Raw genomic sequence first — 12,963 nt, forward strand, 5'->3', positions numbered from 1 at the left:
CCCATTCTTGAGTCGCCCCTTTGGTGCTTTCGATGAGTCAATCAGAATTCTCTACATTGTGTGTAACTGTGTGTATGTATGAACTTGCTCTGCTGCCAGTGAAGTGGCACTCGGAAGGAAGATACTTACGAAGAGTAAGATTCTGGAAGGGGTACGATGACTAATGTTGGGTTTGTCCTTCCCGGAAAAGAATCTTTGCTGAGGCGAAGGAAAAAATCAAGTAATCCATAACCATAGTAGCATATTTGAAGTTCAATTTTACGGCGATACTATCGTACTCTAGTAAAAAACGAATATTTCAGGATAAAAATCGTCTAAACGCCTTAAGTGAGTATCACAGTAATTTCCATCGATTGCGTCCGAATTTATACTACTAAGAGCAAGTTCACTGGTGTTGGGAAAAAGTGGTAGAAATTTTGACACTTACGGCACATTTTTTAAAATTTTGCCATTCAAAAACATTTTCAAGATCTGTGGCCTTCTAGTTTTTTTACAACACGTCTTGTATTTTCACATGCTATGATGCAAAAATAGCAATATTTCTATCACATACGGCTGAAATAGAAACAGTGTTGTAAAAAAATACAACGCCCCAAGATCTTGAAAACATGTTTGCATGGTAAAATTTTCAAAATGTCAAAAATTTCTACCACTTTTTTCCAACACCAGTGAACGATAATTGTATCGTTAAAAAGTAACCATTTTCACACCTTTCCGCGTTAAGTGATTTTTTGGTTTCTTCCATAGAAGTCATTTTTTGACTTCTCGTGAGAAGTGGAAATGTGGTTACTTTTTAACCGCAAGAAATTATAGCGGAGAAGTTGTAAAACGGTTAATTTTGAACCATATCGCATAATGGAAGGGAAACAGGTAAATTTTTTCTTTAAAATACTAGAATTTGGAATGTTTTCAACGGAAAATGGAAAATGATGCGGGTTTAAGAGCAGTTTATTTATTTTTGTAATTTTTTATTGATATCGATAAAAAGCTATCGTATTTACACACGTTTTCCATGTGATTTCTAGAACGGGTATTACATTCATATTTTCTTATGCAAATCGGTTGTACATCATTATCGAACACGCGTATTTATAACAATAATAATAAAAAATGAAGAGACCACTTATTGAGTAGTGTGACAACTGGAAAACTTAGGAATCTTTTCGCGCTTTGTTTTCTTAGATAATAGGATTCTGCAATAGGATTACTGCAATTTGAAAGTATCATAAGAATCTTCTAAACAGTTCTATATTACTCAAGTCGTATTTATCACCTTGGTTACCCATCATTTAAGGGATTTGGTCATTGCCGCTGTACCAAACTGCTCGGACCGCCACTGATCATGCCTGTTGTAATTCCAGGTCGATCGCTTTCATTTTGTACCGTTCATTGCCATCACACTGTGAGTCTCGTCTCGTCTCGAAGAACATTTCCGCGGATCAGAGCAGCTTCTACCGTACTCTTGTACTGGATGGTGCACGAATACTCTTGGGCTCGTGAGGAATCGATCAAAGCGACCGAACTGGATTATGTGCTTCTAGGCTATCAGCTTGTTCACAAAGAATTCCAGGATTTGTTTGCAACTGTCGACGGAGAATGGACAGTTTTAGTTTTCAATGACGAAAAGTGAAAATGATTATCATAAAGCGCATAAAGCACATATTTACCTGCTTGATTTTCGATGCTTGGCACATCACAATCATATCGCTGTCGTTCATTTTACTGCACATTTCGAGAATGTTTTACAAATTTGGTGAAAATAAATTTAATCGAAATCATATTTGTGCTGAAAGATACCTAGTAGTGTACTTTGAAGCATGACCAATTGCTGATCTGGTTGGTCAGAAATTTGGCGAAAAAATGACTAGATTCGCCTGTCTGTTCCTCAGGTGGGACTGGATGATAAACCAGATGATTTTTTACTCTTGTAGGATGATTTTGGTTCTTCGAGTTTGATGCTAAAAAATGTAAACAAGAGGAAGCCAGTAGGGGAAAGGTTTCCTAAATGGGCCTATCGGGTTAAATGACCCTACGGCTGTTTGATGAAATGGATGACTAGAACGCTATTCTGACCAATGCATTTTGAAGGTGATACGCTTAGAACATAAGGCAAGAAATAATTTTATGAATTTACAAACTCAAAAAAATTTAAAAAATCATACAAGGATTTTATACATTTTGATGTAATATATCGACTTTTAAAAATTATACGTAAAGAAGCTTAAAACAAAAACTAGGATGGTTTTTGTTTCTTACTCAAATGAACTTAAGAAATTAAACATATTTCAGCTTTTGTGGAGGTTTAATAATGATTATATAGTGGAATAATAGAGTGTTTTTGTATGCCCCCATCATGTTTGTAAAATGCCTCCATCCTAAAATAACAGGTTAAATAGAATAAATAAATGATTTTTATCATTAAACCTTCAAATCTAAGCTCTGAATAGCACCTTAAGAGAGAATTGAAGAGCTTAAAACAGATTTGATAAAGTTTTTCTCATGGATGAACTGCCTCCATAGTATGGCAACCCTAACTTTTGTTTTATTCTTTAAAATTATAATATGCATAGATTTTTATAAAACTTCAGCTTTGTCGTACGGAAATTATTACTTTCTAGAAGTTTCAATTAAATTATACGGAAATATTGCTAAAAAAACAGAAATTTTGTCCAAAACATAAATAGGCGCATTTAGCCCGCACGGTTTGAGGTTCGGCATTTTAGACAACACTTACAATAAAATCGTTTTCTTGGAAACAGAAGAAAATTTTAACATAAAAATTACTCCATTGTATAGAAAACAGATGCCTGCACACGTGTATATAGTTTTTGTACACATATTCGATGTGACATTTGATTAAATCAGTGATCTGCTTAATAGGCGCATATAGCCCGCTCCTCCCCTATACTGAAATAAAAGGAAACATGTCATAAATTGGAAAACTATTCTGAGAAGGAAATTTCTTTAGAAAAAAAAGGAGATCATTACCGCAGAAAACATCTTCTGTTGCACTTTGTAGTAACATTAATTGGGATTGCGGAAAGTCCTGAAGCGCACAATACTTGCAATACAAATTTAAGTAAACGAGCTTGAGCTGGTTGTTTTTTGCCAGCCTTTTCGCTGCTTGTTTTTCTCTAAACTTCCGGTCATTTGTTTAAGTTCCTTCCACACCGTGTGATGTTTTCGTTGCACATCGGCAGAAGATTGTGTTTGCAAGCGGTGAAAAAAAACTCCTTCCAGGTTGCAACGTTGTTTCCCAACTATAGAAGAGCATATTTCAATCGTGATTGCATCGAATACATCCCGAAGCCGAACCGACGGAATGGTGGGCGACGTTATTTTCTGTCGGCAGGCGGCAACTGCAAACTGGATGAATGTTTCGATGGCTGAAAAGATCTCACCTTGAGGCTTCTTTTCACACTTTATGGGACTCACCACAGAAATCATGATGACATGACAATAGTGCAGATTCCAAAGCTGACAGACTTCTTATGAGGCAAAATATTTGGGATTTCCGTACGTTGGTATGTTCGGCAAACTGATCTGGCCGTTCCTTTTGATAGATCGAACGTGACCCAGGTATAGGCCCCCTGAGGACGAGTTCAAATAAAAAATTCCTTCACTTATCCAATTCAAATCTACTTACCAAGTTGACGAGCGTAACCGAATTCGACTCTACGTTGACCGGAATCTCCGGTCGCTTTCTGCATCTGACGAATAATTGAATCATTGTTCAGGGTTACATCTTCCTTCTGGTGCGGTCGTTTCAGGCCAGTGTCTCAGGCTAAGTGGTTGTAGCGATAGCCTATTAATAATAAAAAAAATTTAACGATTCAAAAGAAAGTTTTCAATATGGGAAAAATAATTCTAACAAAAACCAAAGAAGCATTCTCCAGCAATTTGTAACAGATTTAAAGAAAAAAAACACTTACCTTTTAAGAGAGAACGGTTTTCCGGATAAGGTCTTCATGTCTTTTGACTTCCCAATAATATGTGGAAATGGTATAAACACTTTAAATTTAATTTTTCGTTCACAACAGCAAACGCGACCAACAAAACTTCCAAAATGGCGGTGTTCTTTTATTTTATGGAATTTTAACCAAATTTCTGTAATGTTGAAGAACTTGCGCCGTGGTTAAAATTTTAGCAAAAAATATCGTTAAATAATAATGAAATGGGAAGTTCTCCATCGAAAACCAAAAAATGATTCTATTTTAAACATAAATGGTAAATTAAAATCGAGCGTGTATGATTTTCCGAACAAGCAGTATCTAACGCCTTAGAGCAAGTTCACTGGTGTTGGGAAAAAGTGGTAGAAATTTTGTCACTTTTTGCACATTTTGAAAATTTTGCCATGCAAAAACATTTTCAAGATCTGTGGCATCGAGTTTTTTTACAACATGTGTTGTAGTTTCGCATGCTGTGATGCAAAAATAGCAATATTTCTATCACATGCGGCTGAAATAGAAACAATGTTGTAAAAAAATATAACGCCCAAAGATCTTGAAAACATTTTTGCATGGTAAAATTTTCAAAATGCCAAAATTTCTACCACTTTTTCCTAACACCAGTGAACTTGCTCTTAGGTTAGGCAACGTATTAACATTGCATAAAAATTTGGTTTTAAAACCAAGGCAACTCTGATCAGGAGCGCATATTAAAATAATACTACAAACATATTTCAACGAGATATTATAAATTTTCCAGTTACAATTGTGTACTCAAAGTTTTCGACAATAAGTTTCTTAAATCTGGGTTATATTTTATTTTGATTGACATTTTTGAATAAGATTGAATTAATTTACAACGATAAAGAATTTGTTTCAAATTGTTATAGAATATTATAATCATATCTTATTTTGATATTCATCATGCAACTTTCCATGAAACACGGACATCGAAGTTAACGGCCCAAACCGTACTTTAATGAGTTTCGCCAAACAGAGCATGTTTAGAGCAATTAATACGGATTATTGATATTGCCCTAGACATTTTCCTCAAAGTATCCATATCTGGATGAGTTATGATTATGTTAGGTTTTGTTCTGCTCAATATAAAACTTTGCTATCTGAATGAGATATATTCTTGATTTGACCATATCAAAAACTGATATTATTTAGCTATGATCGTAGAGATATTTTGATATAATTTAAGATATTTTTACATCCTACGAGTACTAAATTATAACTAAAAAAATATAGTATCAAAATATCTCATCTTGATATAATTTGGTTTTTCCCTTCTGATCGGGACGACACTTCAAACTTGTTATGTTCCTTGTGAGAAGAACTAACATCACATTGAAATACAAATAACTAACTTCAGAAGTATAAGACACTAAGACAGTGACATATCAGATCTGAAATTACGAACTGAAAAGGAGTTATTTTGTAATTGTTGAAGAGGCTACATAAAAATAAAAATCTTATGTCTTGAAAAAGTATTATTAAATTTGCCTAAAGCAGACAGATTAACAAGTCAGGGAATTAAAATCTTTTCGATGTTTTCTGATATTTTAGTCATTTCAAACTAAAATTCAAATTTTAAGAACTTTAAAACTCGTTGACATTGTAGATTTTAACAATCACCAGAAAAGCACGATTGGCAAATAAGAATCAATTTGACACAATTTTCAAGCGTTTGTAATTTTTCAATAGAAAAAGAGAAGTATAGTAACATTTGTGATTGGGATTGGCGTAGATTTCAAAATTCGTTTAACACGTATTGAACTGCTTTATCTAATCCATAAATTTATTGCTTTTAGTTGAGAAGCAAATCTTTTTTTTCAAATAATTACAAAACGAAGGCAAATTTTTGTTTAAGTTTCAGTACTGTCACTGAGATATGGAATAATATATAGGGAAAAATATATGAATTAATTTCATTAGACAAGGAGGGTAGAAGAATATGCTTGATAGTTTTGATCAAACTCAAAAGTGCCCCCTAATCATATCCTTTAACCCAATGCTTCAAACCCAAATTGTTTGGCTAGGATGCAGAGGTGACCTCGGTCCTAAAGTGCAACAACATTGATCTTTCATCCCTTTCAACCTTTTCCAATCTATCCATTGACTTCTAGGACGTGGTCGGCGCCGTTATTGATGATTTTCAAAAGAGGATCAGATCATCAGGAGCCACGCATGCGATCGTGGAATTTGAAATGTATTTAATTTCATAACAACATTTTCCAAAAAAAGAACAAATTTTATAAAATAATTTTTAATTTATCGATTAAGCATCTCGGATTCAATGATTAAAGGGGGATGCGAGTAGTCAATCAAACTAAGCTAAGCTAAGCTGAGCACGATTGACAAAAATGCAAGCAACGTTTTTATGGTCGATAAGTGTCACAAAAAAAATCGACCGATCCTCTCGAAATGGATGTAAAATCTAATTTCCGGGAATGTGCTAGCAATCTTTTTTGAACAATAATAGCTGTGGCATGTAGAAAGTAGATACACCATCCTTCGTCTAACGATGAATTCTAAAGCATAAGCAGCAAAAAGTGCAATTTTTACGCTTTCTGTTTCGCCCTAGTATAGAACTGTTTTCCCGTTCAAAAATGGCGGCGATGATATGCGCTCCTTAGTTCAGCTCGACTCAGCTGCCAACGACAAACGCAAATGTATCTGCAACAACTAGCGCGGTAGGAATTCTAAGAGAAAAAAAAAACAAAGAAGAGATCCGTCCTTTGGATGCATTTTGTAATTTTTTCTCTGTTTTTTTTCTTAAAGGTTTCCCCTTTCTCTGTTGTGGCTTTTTGTTTTGGTTAAGCTTTTGATGAGTCTTAGTTTGCTTTTTACGTCTTTTTTAGGACGAAAATAGAACAAAACATTTCTGGCTAATGATTATGGCATCTTTTGTAACCCAGGCTATTTTTAAAGGTTTTAACTCTAGTAAAAATATACCTGGTATAAAAAAACCGTCAACAACTTCTAAAATATCTAACATTTCATTCAACATCTTGTTCCTAGTATTCAGCCCAAAAAATATTTATTGTTTACAAAACTGTAAAGAAACAGAAACCCTAAATAAATGGATATCCCCAAAAACGAAATATTCTTAAGGTTTTTCCCTCGACCAAAAGAGAAAAAACCAATCGGCACAGTGGCTTCCGGTGGTGGCTTCGTCGGCGGAATGAAAGTGGCTTACACCGGAGTCAAAGGGCCGAGAGGGTAAAAGTTAATCAAATCGATCCGAAAAATGTTCCCGTCCCGTTGTGGCTCCCGGTTTTACCAGCTTCATACGCGCGAATGGGTGCTCTGCCGCCTTTCGTCGCCATCGCCAGTGTGAGTGAAAGTCATGTTCCGTTTGGGGTAAGCTCGTCGTATCGCGTTCTTTGCCAAGACCCTCACGAAGACGACAACATTGGGACGGATTAACGGGAGAGAGGAAGGAACAGGAGTACTTTTCGGAAGAGGCTGAGAATTGAGTTGGGAAAACGGAACGCGACCACACACTAGAGTAGTGGATGAATACCATCCACTATACGTATAGTGGTGTACTTACTTAGATTCGACCGGCAACTTTGTGCCAGATCGGAAAACAAGGGGTTGAGGAAAGCAGGGAGCTTTCAAGTTTTCCGCGTATGGTTAGTTAGTAAGTTGGTTAGTTGCCCTGCCAAACTGCTGCTTGGTTGCCCCATACTTCTTTTCGGAATCTTCATAAGTTCGTGCATACATACATTCGTACCGCGGGAGCAATCTGAACAACTTTTCGCAATGTTATGGGTACTATATCCGTACATGTATAGTCCGAAGCTGGTCCTTCCGGCTGAAGGAAGTTCCAACTGTGCAGTCATCGAGATGGCGACAATGTTGGCGCTCGCTCGGGGGGCCACCATTCTACATACATATTCTCTGTTCTGACTGGGACTGTTCGCCAAGACAATGCCAATATAAATACTGATCAGTGTCTCGTGCAGATATTGTAGGACGCTATAATACAGGACTTGCTTCTTGCGACTAGCAACAATGTATTACACTTAGTAAGCATATTGATTCGGAATTTTCCCGTAGGAGCACTATCTAAAGTTAGAGAATATTTCGAGAAAAACATTGTCACATTGTCAAAAACTGACAATTTGAGATTGAGGCAGTGAACAAACTAAATCTCATCAGCGCATAATTAAGTTCTAGACATGACAATTGCTTTTCTGAACAAGGCGAAGGACACTAACGATGTTAGTCAGTCTCTGTTCTAGAAATTTGGTTACTCGAAACATTTTTGGAGCGATTTTTTATTTTTTTGTTAATGTCCCTCCAGTTTTGCAAAGTCTGCCTTGAACTCCATCACAATTAAAAAATAACTCAACGATGATTTAATACAATACATTTATCGGGTGAAGCATTGGAGTATTTGAGAAGGGTCATGTTGTTATGTGAAACCTGGACCTTTATGCCAGCATACCACTTCATAATTCTGGATTCCGTAATGGTAAGTGTTAGTAGCCAGTTCCAAGAAACATGGAAATTCGTGTGATGTGAAAATAAATGGAAATCAAATCCTTCTTTGTTCGATAGGCAAATAGATAAGACTTATCGTTAACATCGCCGATCAATTTGAAGAATTTACGAAGCCATGCCTTGATGTCCCATCCATCCGAAGGAAGTTCCAACGAAATGCAGGACATGTTCAAACTAATTATGAACCGGAATCGACAGATGACGGAACAGAACGCGCAGTTAATGGAGGTCATGGAAAGGTTCACCACTCAAGCAGCCCCCAACCAGCCAACCAAAACCCCCGAATTGGTCAACGAGTCTACGGGATACGACCAGACGTTTGACAGTTGGTATAAAAAATACGAGGACTTTTTCCTTCAAGATGGAGTCAAGTTGGACGTTGCGGACAAGATACGGTTGCTGCTTAGGAGTTTGAACGTGAACCTGAACTTCGTTCTACCGAGACGTCCGAGAGATTTCCGACCATCACAAACGACTACGAGCACTCTTTAACCGGCTCTCCGAGTATGAGTCCCGTCTTCGAGAAGAGAAATGCAACATCCTTCATCGGCAAATCAAGTATCTGGTCCATACTGTTTGCGGAAAAGGTATAGAAAAGGTATAGCATCGCCCGAATGCCAGCACCAACAGACCTCTCGTCGTTCCGCTCCTTTCTTGGCGCAGTAAATTTCTACGGCAGGTTTGCACGCGCTAGGAAGAAGGACGTCAAACTTATCCGATCTTCCGGTGGTTCCAAAAAAGGCATTCCACTACACATAACGAATCGTCTCCAACGTTGGGCGCTCACTCTTCTGTGTTACGATTTTGACATCCAGTACGTATCCACCAATCAATTCGGATATGCAGACATTCTATCCCGTCTGATCAATAGCCTCCAACTGAAAGAAGACGTTGAGGTTCCTTTGAATTAGGCCATCGAAGCTTTAACCGTTCCCTTCAGATTGGTCCAACGTGTGACAGGCAAATGTCCTGTCCTCCAGCAAGTTATCGAGTTCACCCAAAAAGCATGGCCTTTCGATCTTAGCAGTTTCCAGCATGAAACGTTCAAACAATTTCATTTTAATCGTGAGTCGCTGGTAGGGTGATACGGTCAAAATTTGGTCAAGGGAAAACGCGTGTAAATCGGTGAAAACGTTTATTTAAAAAATCAAATTAAATTTCTTTTTCAAGTTTAATTAGTATAAAATTCAGGAAAAATATTCAGTTAGGCTTCCGCATTTCCAAATCCGAATTGCCGGGCCTTACGCATAACCCCTGCCATCAGATTTTGTACAGCCACCTTGTCCAACTTCTTCGCCGCAGAAAGCCAGTTAGCCTTGACCTGCTGCTCGTCCTTAGCAGTTTTTTGGTCTTCTTTAGGTTCTGCTTGACAATAGCTCAGTATTTCTCAATTGGACGGAGCTCTGGCGTGTTGGGAGGGTTCTTGTCTTTGGGAACCACCTGTACGTTGTTGGCGGCGTACCACTCTATGGCCTTTTTACCGTAATGGCAAGATGCCAAATCCGGCCAAAACAGTGCGGACAACCGTGTTTCTTCAGGAAAGGCAGCAGACGTTTATTCAAACACTCTTTCACGTAAATTTCTTGGTTGACAGTCCCGGAAGCTATGAAAACGCTGCTTTTTAAGCCACAGGTACAGATGGCTTGTCAAACCAGATATTTCTTCGCGAATTTTGACAGTTTTATGTGCTTGAAAATATCTGCTACCTTCCCCCTTCCTTTTGCCGTAAAAAACTCCTGTCCCAGAAGCTGCTTGTAGTCGGCTTTGACGTAGATTTCGTCGTCCATTACCACGTAGTCAAACTTCGTCAGCATCATCGTGTACAGCCTCCGGGATCGCGCTTTGGCCGTCGTATTTTGTTTATCATCGCGATTTGGAGTCACTACCTTCTTGTAAGTCGATAGTCCGGCTCGTTTTGTGGCTCGATGCACGGTGGTAGACGATACACCCAGCTTATTTGCGGCATCTCGGAGAGAGAGAGGTTAGGGTTTCGCTTGAAACTACCGGCAACTCTCTTTGTCGTCTCAGCGGCTTCCGGCTTTCGATTTTCCCCCGATCCAGACTTCCTGGCTGTCGACAAACGTTCCCCAAACACTTTAATTACATTGGTAACGGTTGATTTGGCAACTTTTAGCGATTTTGCCAGCTTTGCGTGCGAGTAGCTCGGATTTCCGCGATGCGCGAGCAAAATTTTGATACGCTGCTCTTCTTCCTTGGGCGACATTTTGACAATAGAAGAGTGAATTCCAAAATCAAAATAGGAGCAACATTCTACACACACACACCTTCAAAATGAGGGGTGTTCAGGTTTTTTAAATGCAAAATTGAAAGAAATACGTCAAGTTGATATTGACCAAATTTTGACCGTATCACCCTTTAGTGAAAGGCTGTTTGATGATGGCCAACAGACTGGTGATTCCGTTCGGTTTGTGCCAACGAACACTCAAGCAACTTCACTGAAGGCACCCTTGTATCGAAAGGATGAAAGCTGTGGTCCGTACATTCTGTTACGAACCGTCGACGTGATTAGACGTATCAATTATACGCTGCTCGCTGATTTTTCTGTTTGATTAGTGCAGCTGTTCTTCTCAGAACGGCTGATTCAGTGCTACTTTATAGTCTTTTTGTGTGAAAAGTTAACAACCGGTGATAGTTTTCCGAGTGATTAGTCACCACCGATCCATCATGATGGACCCAAATCCTCCTTGGGGAGGTCATTCCGGACCACCGGGTTCATCCAACAGAAGGACGGTTCCTGTTTGGATGGACCCGAAAGGAATTCATGGAGAGATCCAGTTTCTGGTTCTCAAGCCGAATCCCGAAGCCAAACTGCCCAATCCTTTCATCATCGCTAAAACGATAGACCAAACCGTGGGAAAAATTGATGGAGCCAACCCAACCGATGGCGGCAGCTCCTATCTTCTCAAAGTGAGGAATCCAAGTCAGGCAAATAGTCTGAAGAAACTATCTAAGCTGATTGATGGTACCCCCGTCACCGTCACAGATCATCCATCCCTTAACCTCTGCCAGTGCGTCGTTACCTGCCGAGACGTTTCAGGTCTTAAAAACGAAGAACTCCAGGAATATCTATGCGATCAAGGTGTTACGAAGGTCTATCGCTTCATCCGCAAGGTAAATGGAAAGGAGGAGCCGACCAACACAATGGTGCTGACCATAAAAGGATCAACCCCCCCAAACCACATCTTTTTCGGGTACATCCGTGTCCCAACCCGTCCTTATTATCCTCGTCCGCTCATGTGCCTAAAATGCGGGAAATACGGGCACACCAAGCTGCGCTGCCAACACAACCCCGTATGCCTCACCTGCGGGGAATCCGAAGTCCATAAAGAGTGCCCCAAACCACCACGATGCATCAATTGTGATGGTCCTCATGCCGCCAACAACAGAGTGTGTCCGATGCAGAAGGAGGAACAGGAAATAGTTCGAATCCGTGTGGATTTGGGTATTTCCCAGGCCGCTGCTGTTAAAGAGTTTCGGTCCCGACATGCATCTGCCCAAAACCCTCCCAGCAAGATCCAACAAAGACTCGAATCCAATCGTTCCCTAAAACCATCTGACGATAAAGACGCTATCATCAACCAACTGCAGGCCCAAATCGTCAAACTAACCAGTAAGATCCGGAAATTGGAGGAAAAGAACGAATCTAGTTCCGAAGTAGATTCGGACAGTACGATGATCAGCGTATCCAGCCAATCCACATCCCAGTCGACACCGAAACGCAACCGTAACGGTGGATCATCCGGAGAACAATCACCAGCCGAAAACACATCTACAACCGGTACCAAGAAGAAACGAGTGTCCCAACCCAACATCCGAAAAAGCGCAACTCCTGGAAACCACCCCTCGGCAGACTCTTCCTAACACCTCCGGTAAGTGAAACAAACCTTCCCACAATAATGGACACAATAAATAACACCAACCCAATACAGTCTCAAAATATCCCCTCCTTCCCTTCACCAACTCGGAAAATACCAATCAATTTCGCTATTCAATGGAATACCCGAGGTCTACAAGTTAGACTCCCCGAAATACAAACAATCCTATCTCAGTTCTCCCCATCAGTCTTTGCCATCCAAGATATCCTTACCAATTCCCCCCCTCCACACAATCTCTTTAAAAACTACCAACTTCACACTGTTTCCAACTCAAACTCAGCTACAAAACAAGGCGCTGGAATTGCGATAAGAAATGACCTAGCTTATGACCTCGTGGATGTTGATTCATCTCTATATGTTATCTGTGCCAAGCTCTATCATCCATTCAAAATTACCGTGGTATCTTTATATATTCCACCTCAATTGCCTTTCATTGATTTTAAAATGAAACTTGACGAACTGCTCCCTCAAATCCCCCCTCCCTTTTTAATAATGGGTGATCTAAATGCACATTGCACCAGTTGGGGAAGCTCACACATCACAAACAAGGGGTCTTATGTGGAAGAACTCGTTGTCTCCCACAACCTCACCATCCTAAACAA

General features: G+C 39.3%; 2 protein-coding genes across 3 annotated transcripts in view; both read left to right on the forward strand.

The window, feature by feature from the left end:
• Positions 1 to 12,963, forward strand: part of LOC129740167 (uncharacterized) — a 117,594-nt gene that overhangs the window by 4,821 nt on the left and 99,810 nt on the right. The window lies entirely within an intron of this gene.
• LOC129740168 (uncharacterized) lies at positions 9,438 to 12,361 on the forward strand. The gene has a single exon (XM_055731777.1). It carries the CDS (start codon positions 11,151 to 11,153, stop codon positions 12,345 to 12,347), a length of 1,197 nt encoding a protein of 398 aa, XP_055587752.1. The 5' UTR covers positions 9,438 to 11,150; the 3' UTR covers positions 12,348 to 12,361.

The sequence above is a fragment of the Uranotaenia lowii genome, chromosome 1 (assembly GCF_029784155.1).
Source record: "Uranotaenia lowii strain MFRU-FL chromosome 1, ASM2978415v1, whole genome shotgun sequence".
NCBI lineage: Eukaryota > Metazoa > Arthropoda > Insecta > Diptera > Culicidae > Uranotaenia > Uranotaenia lowii.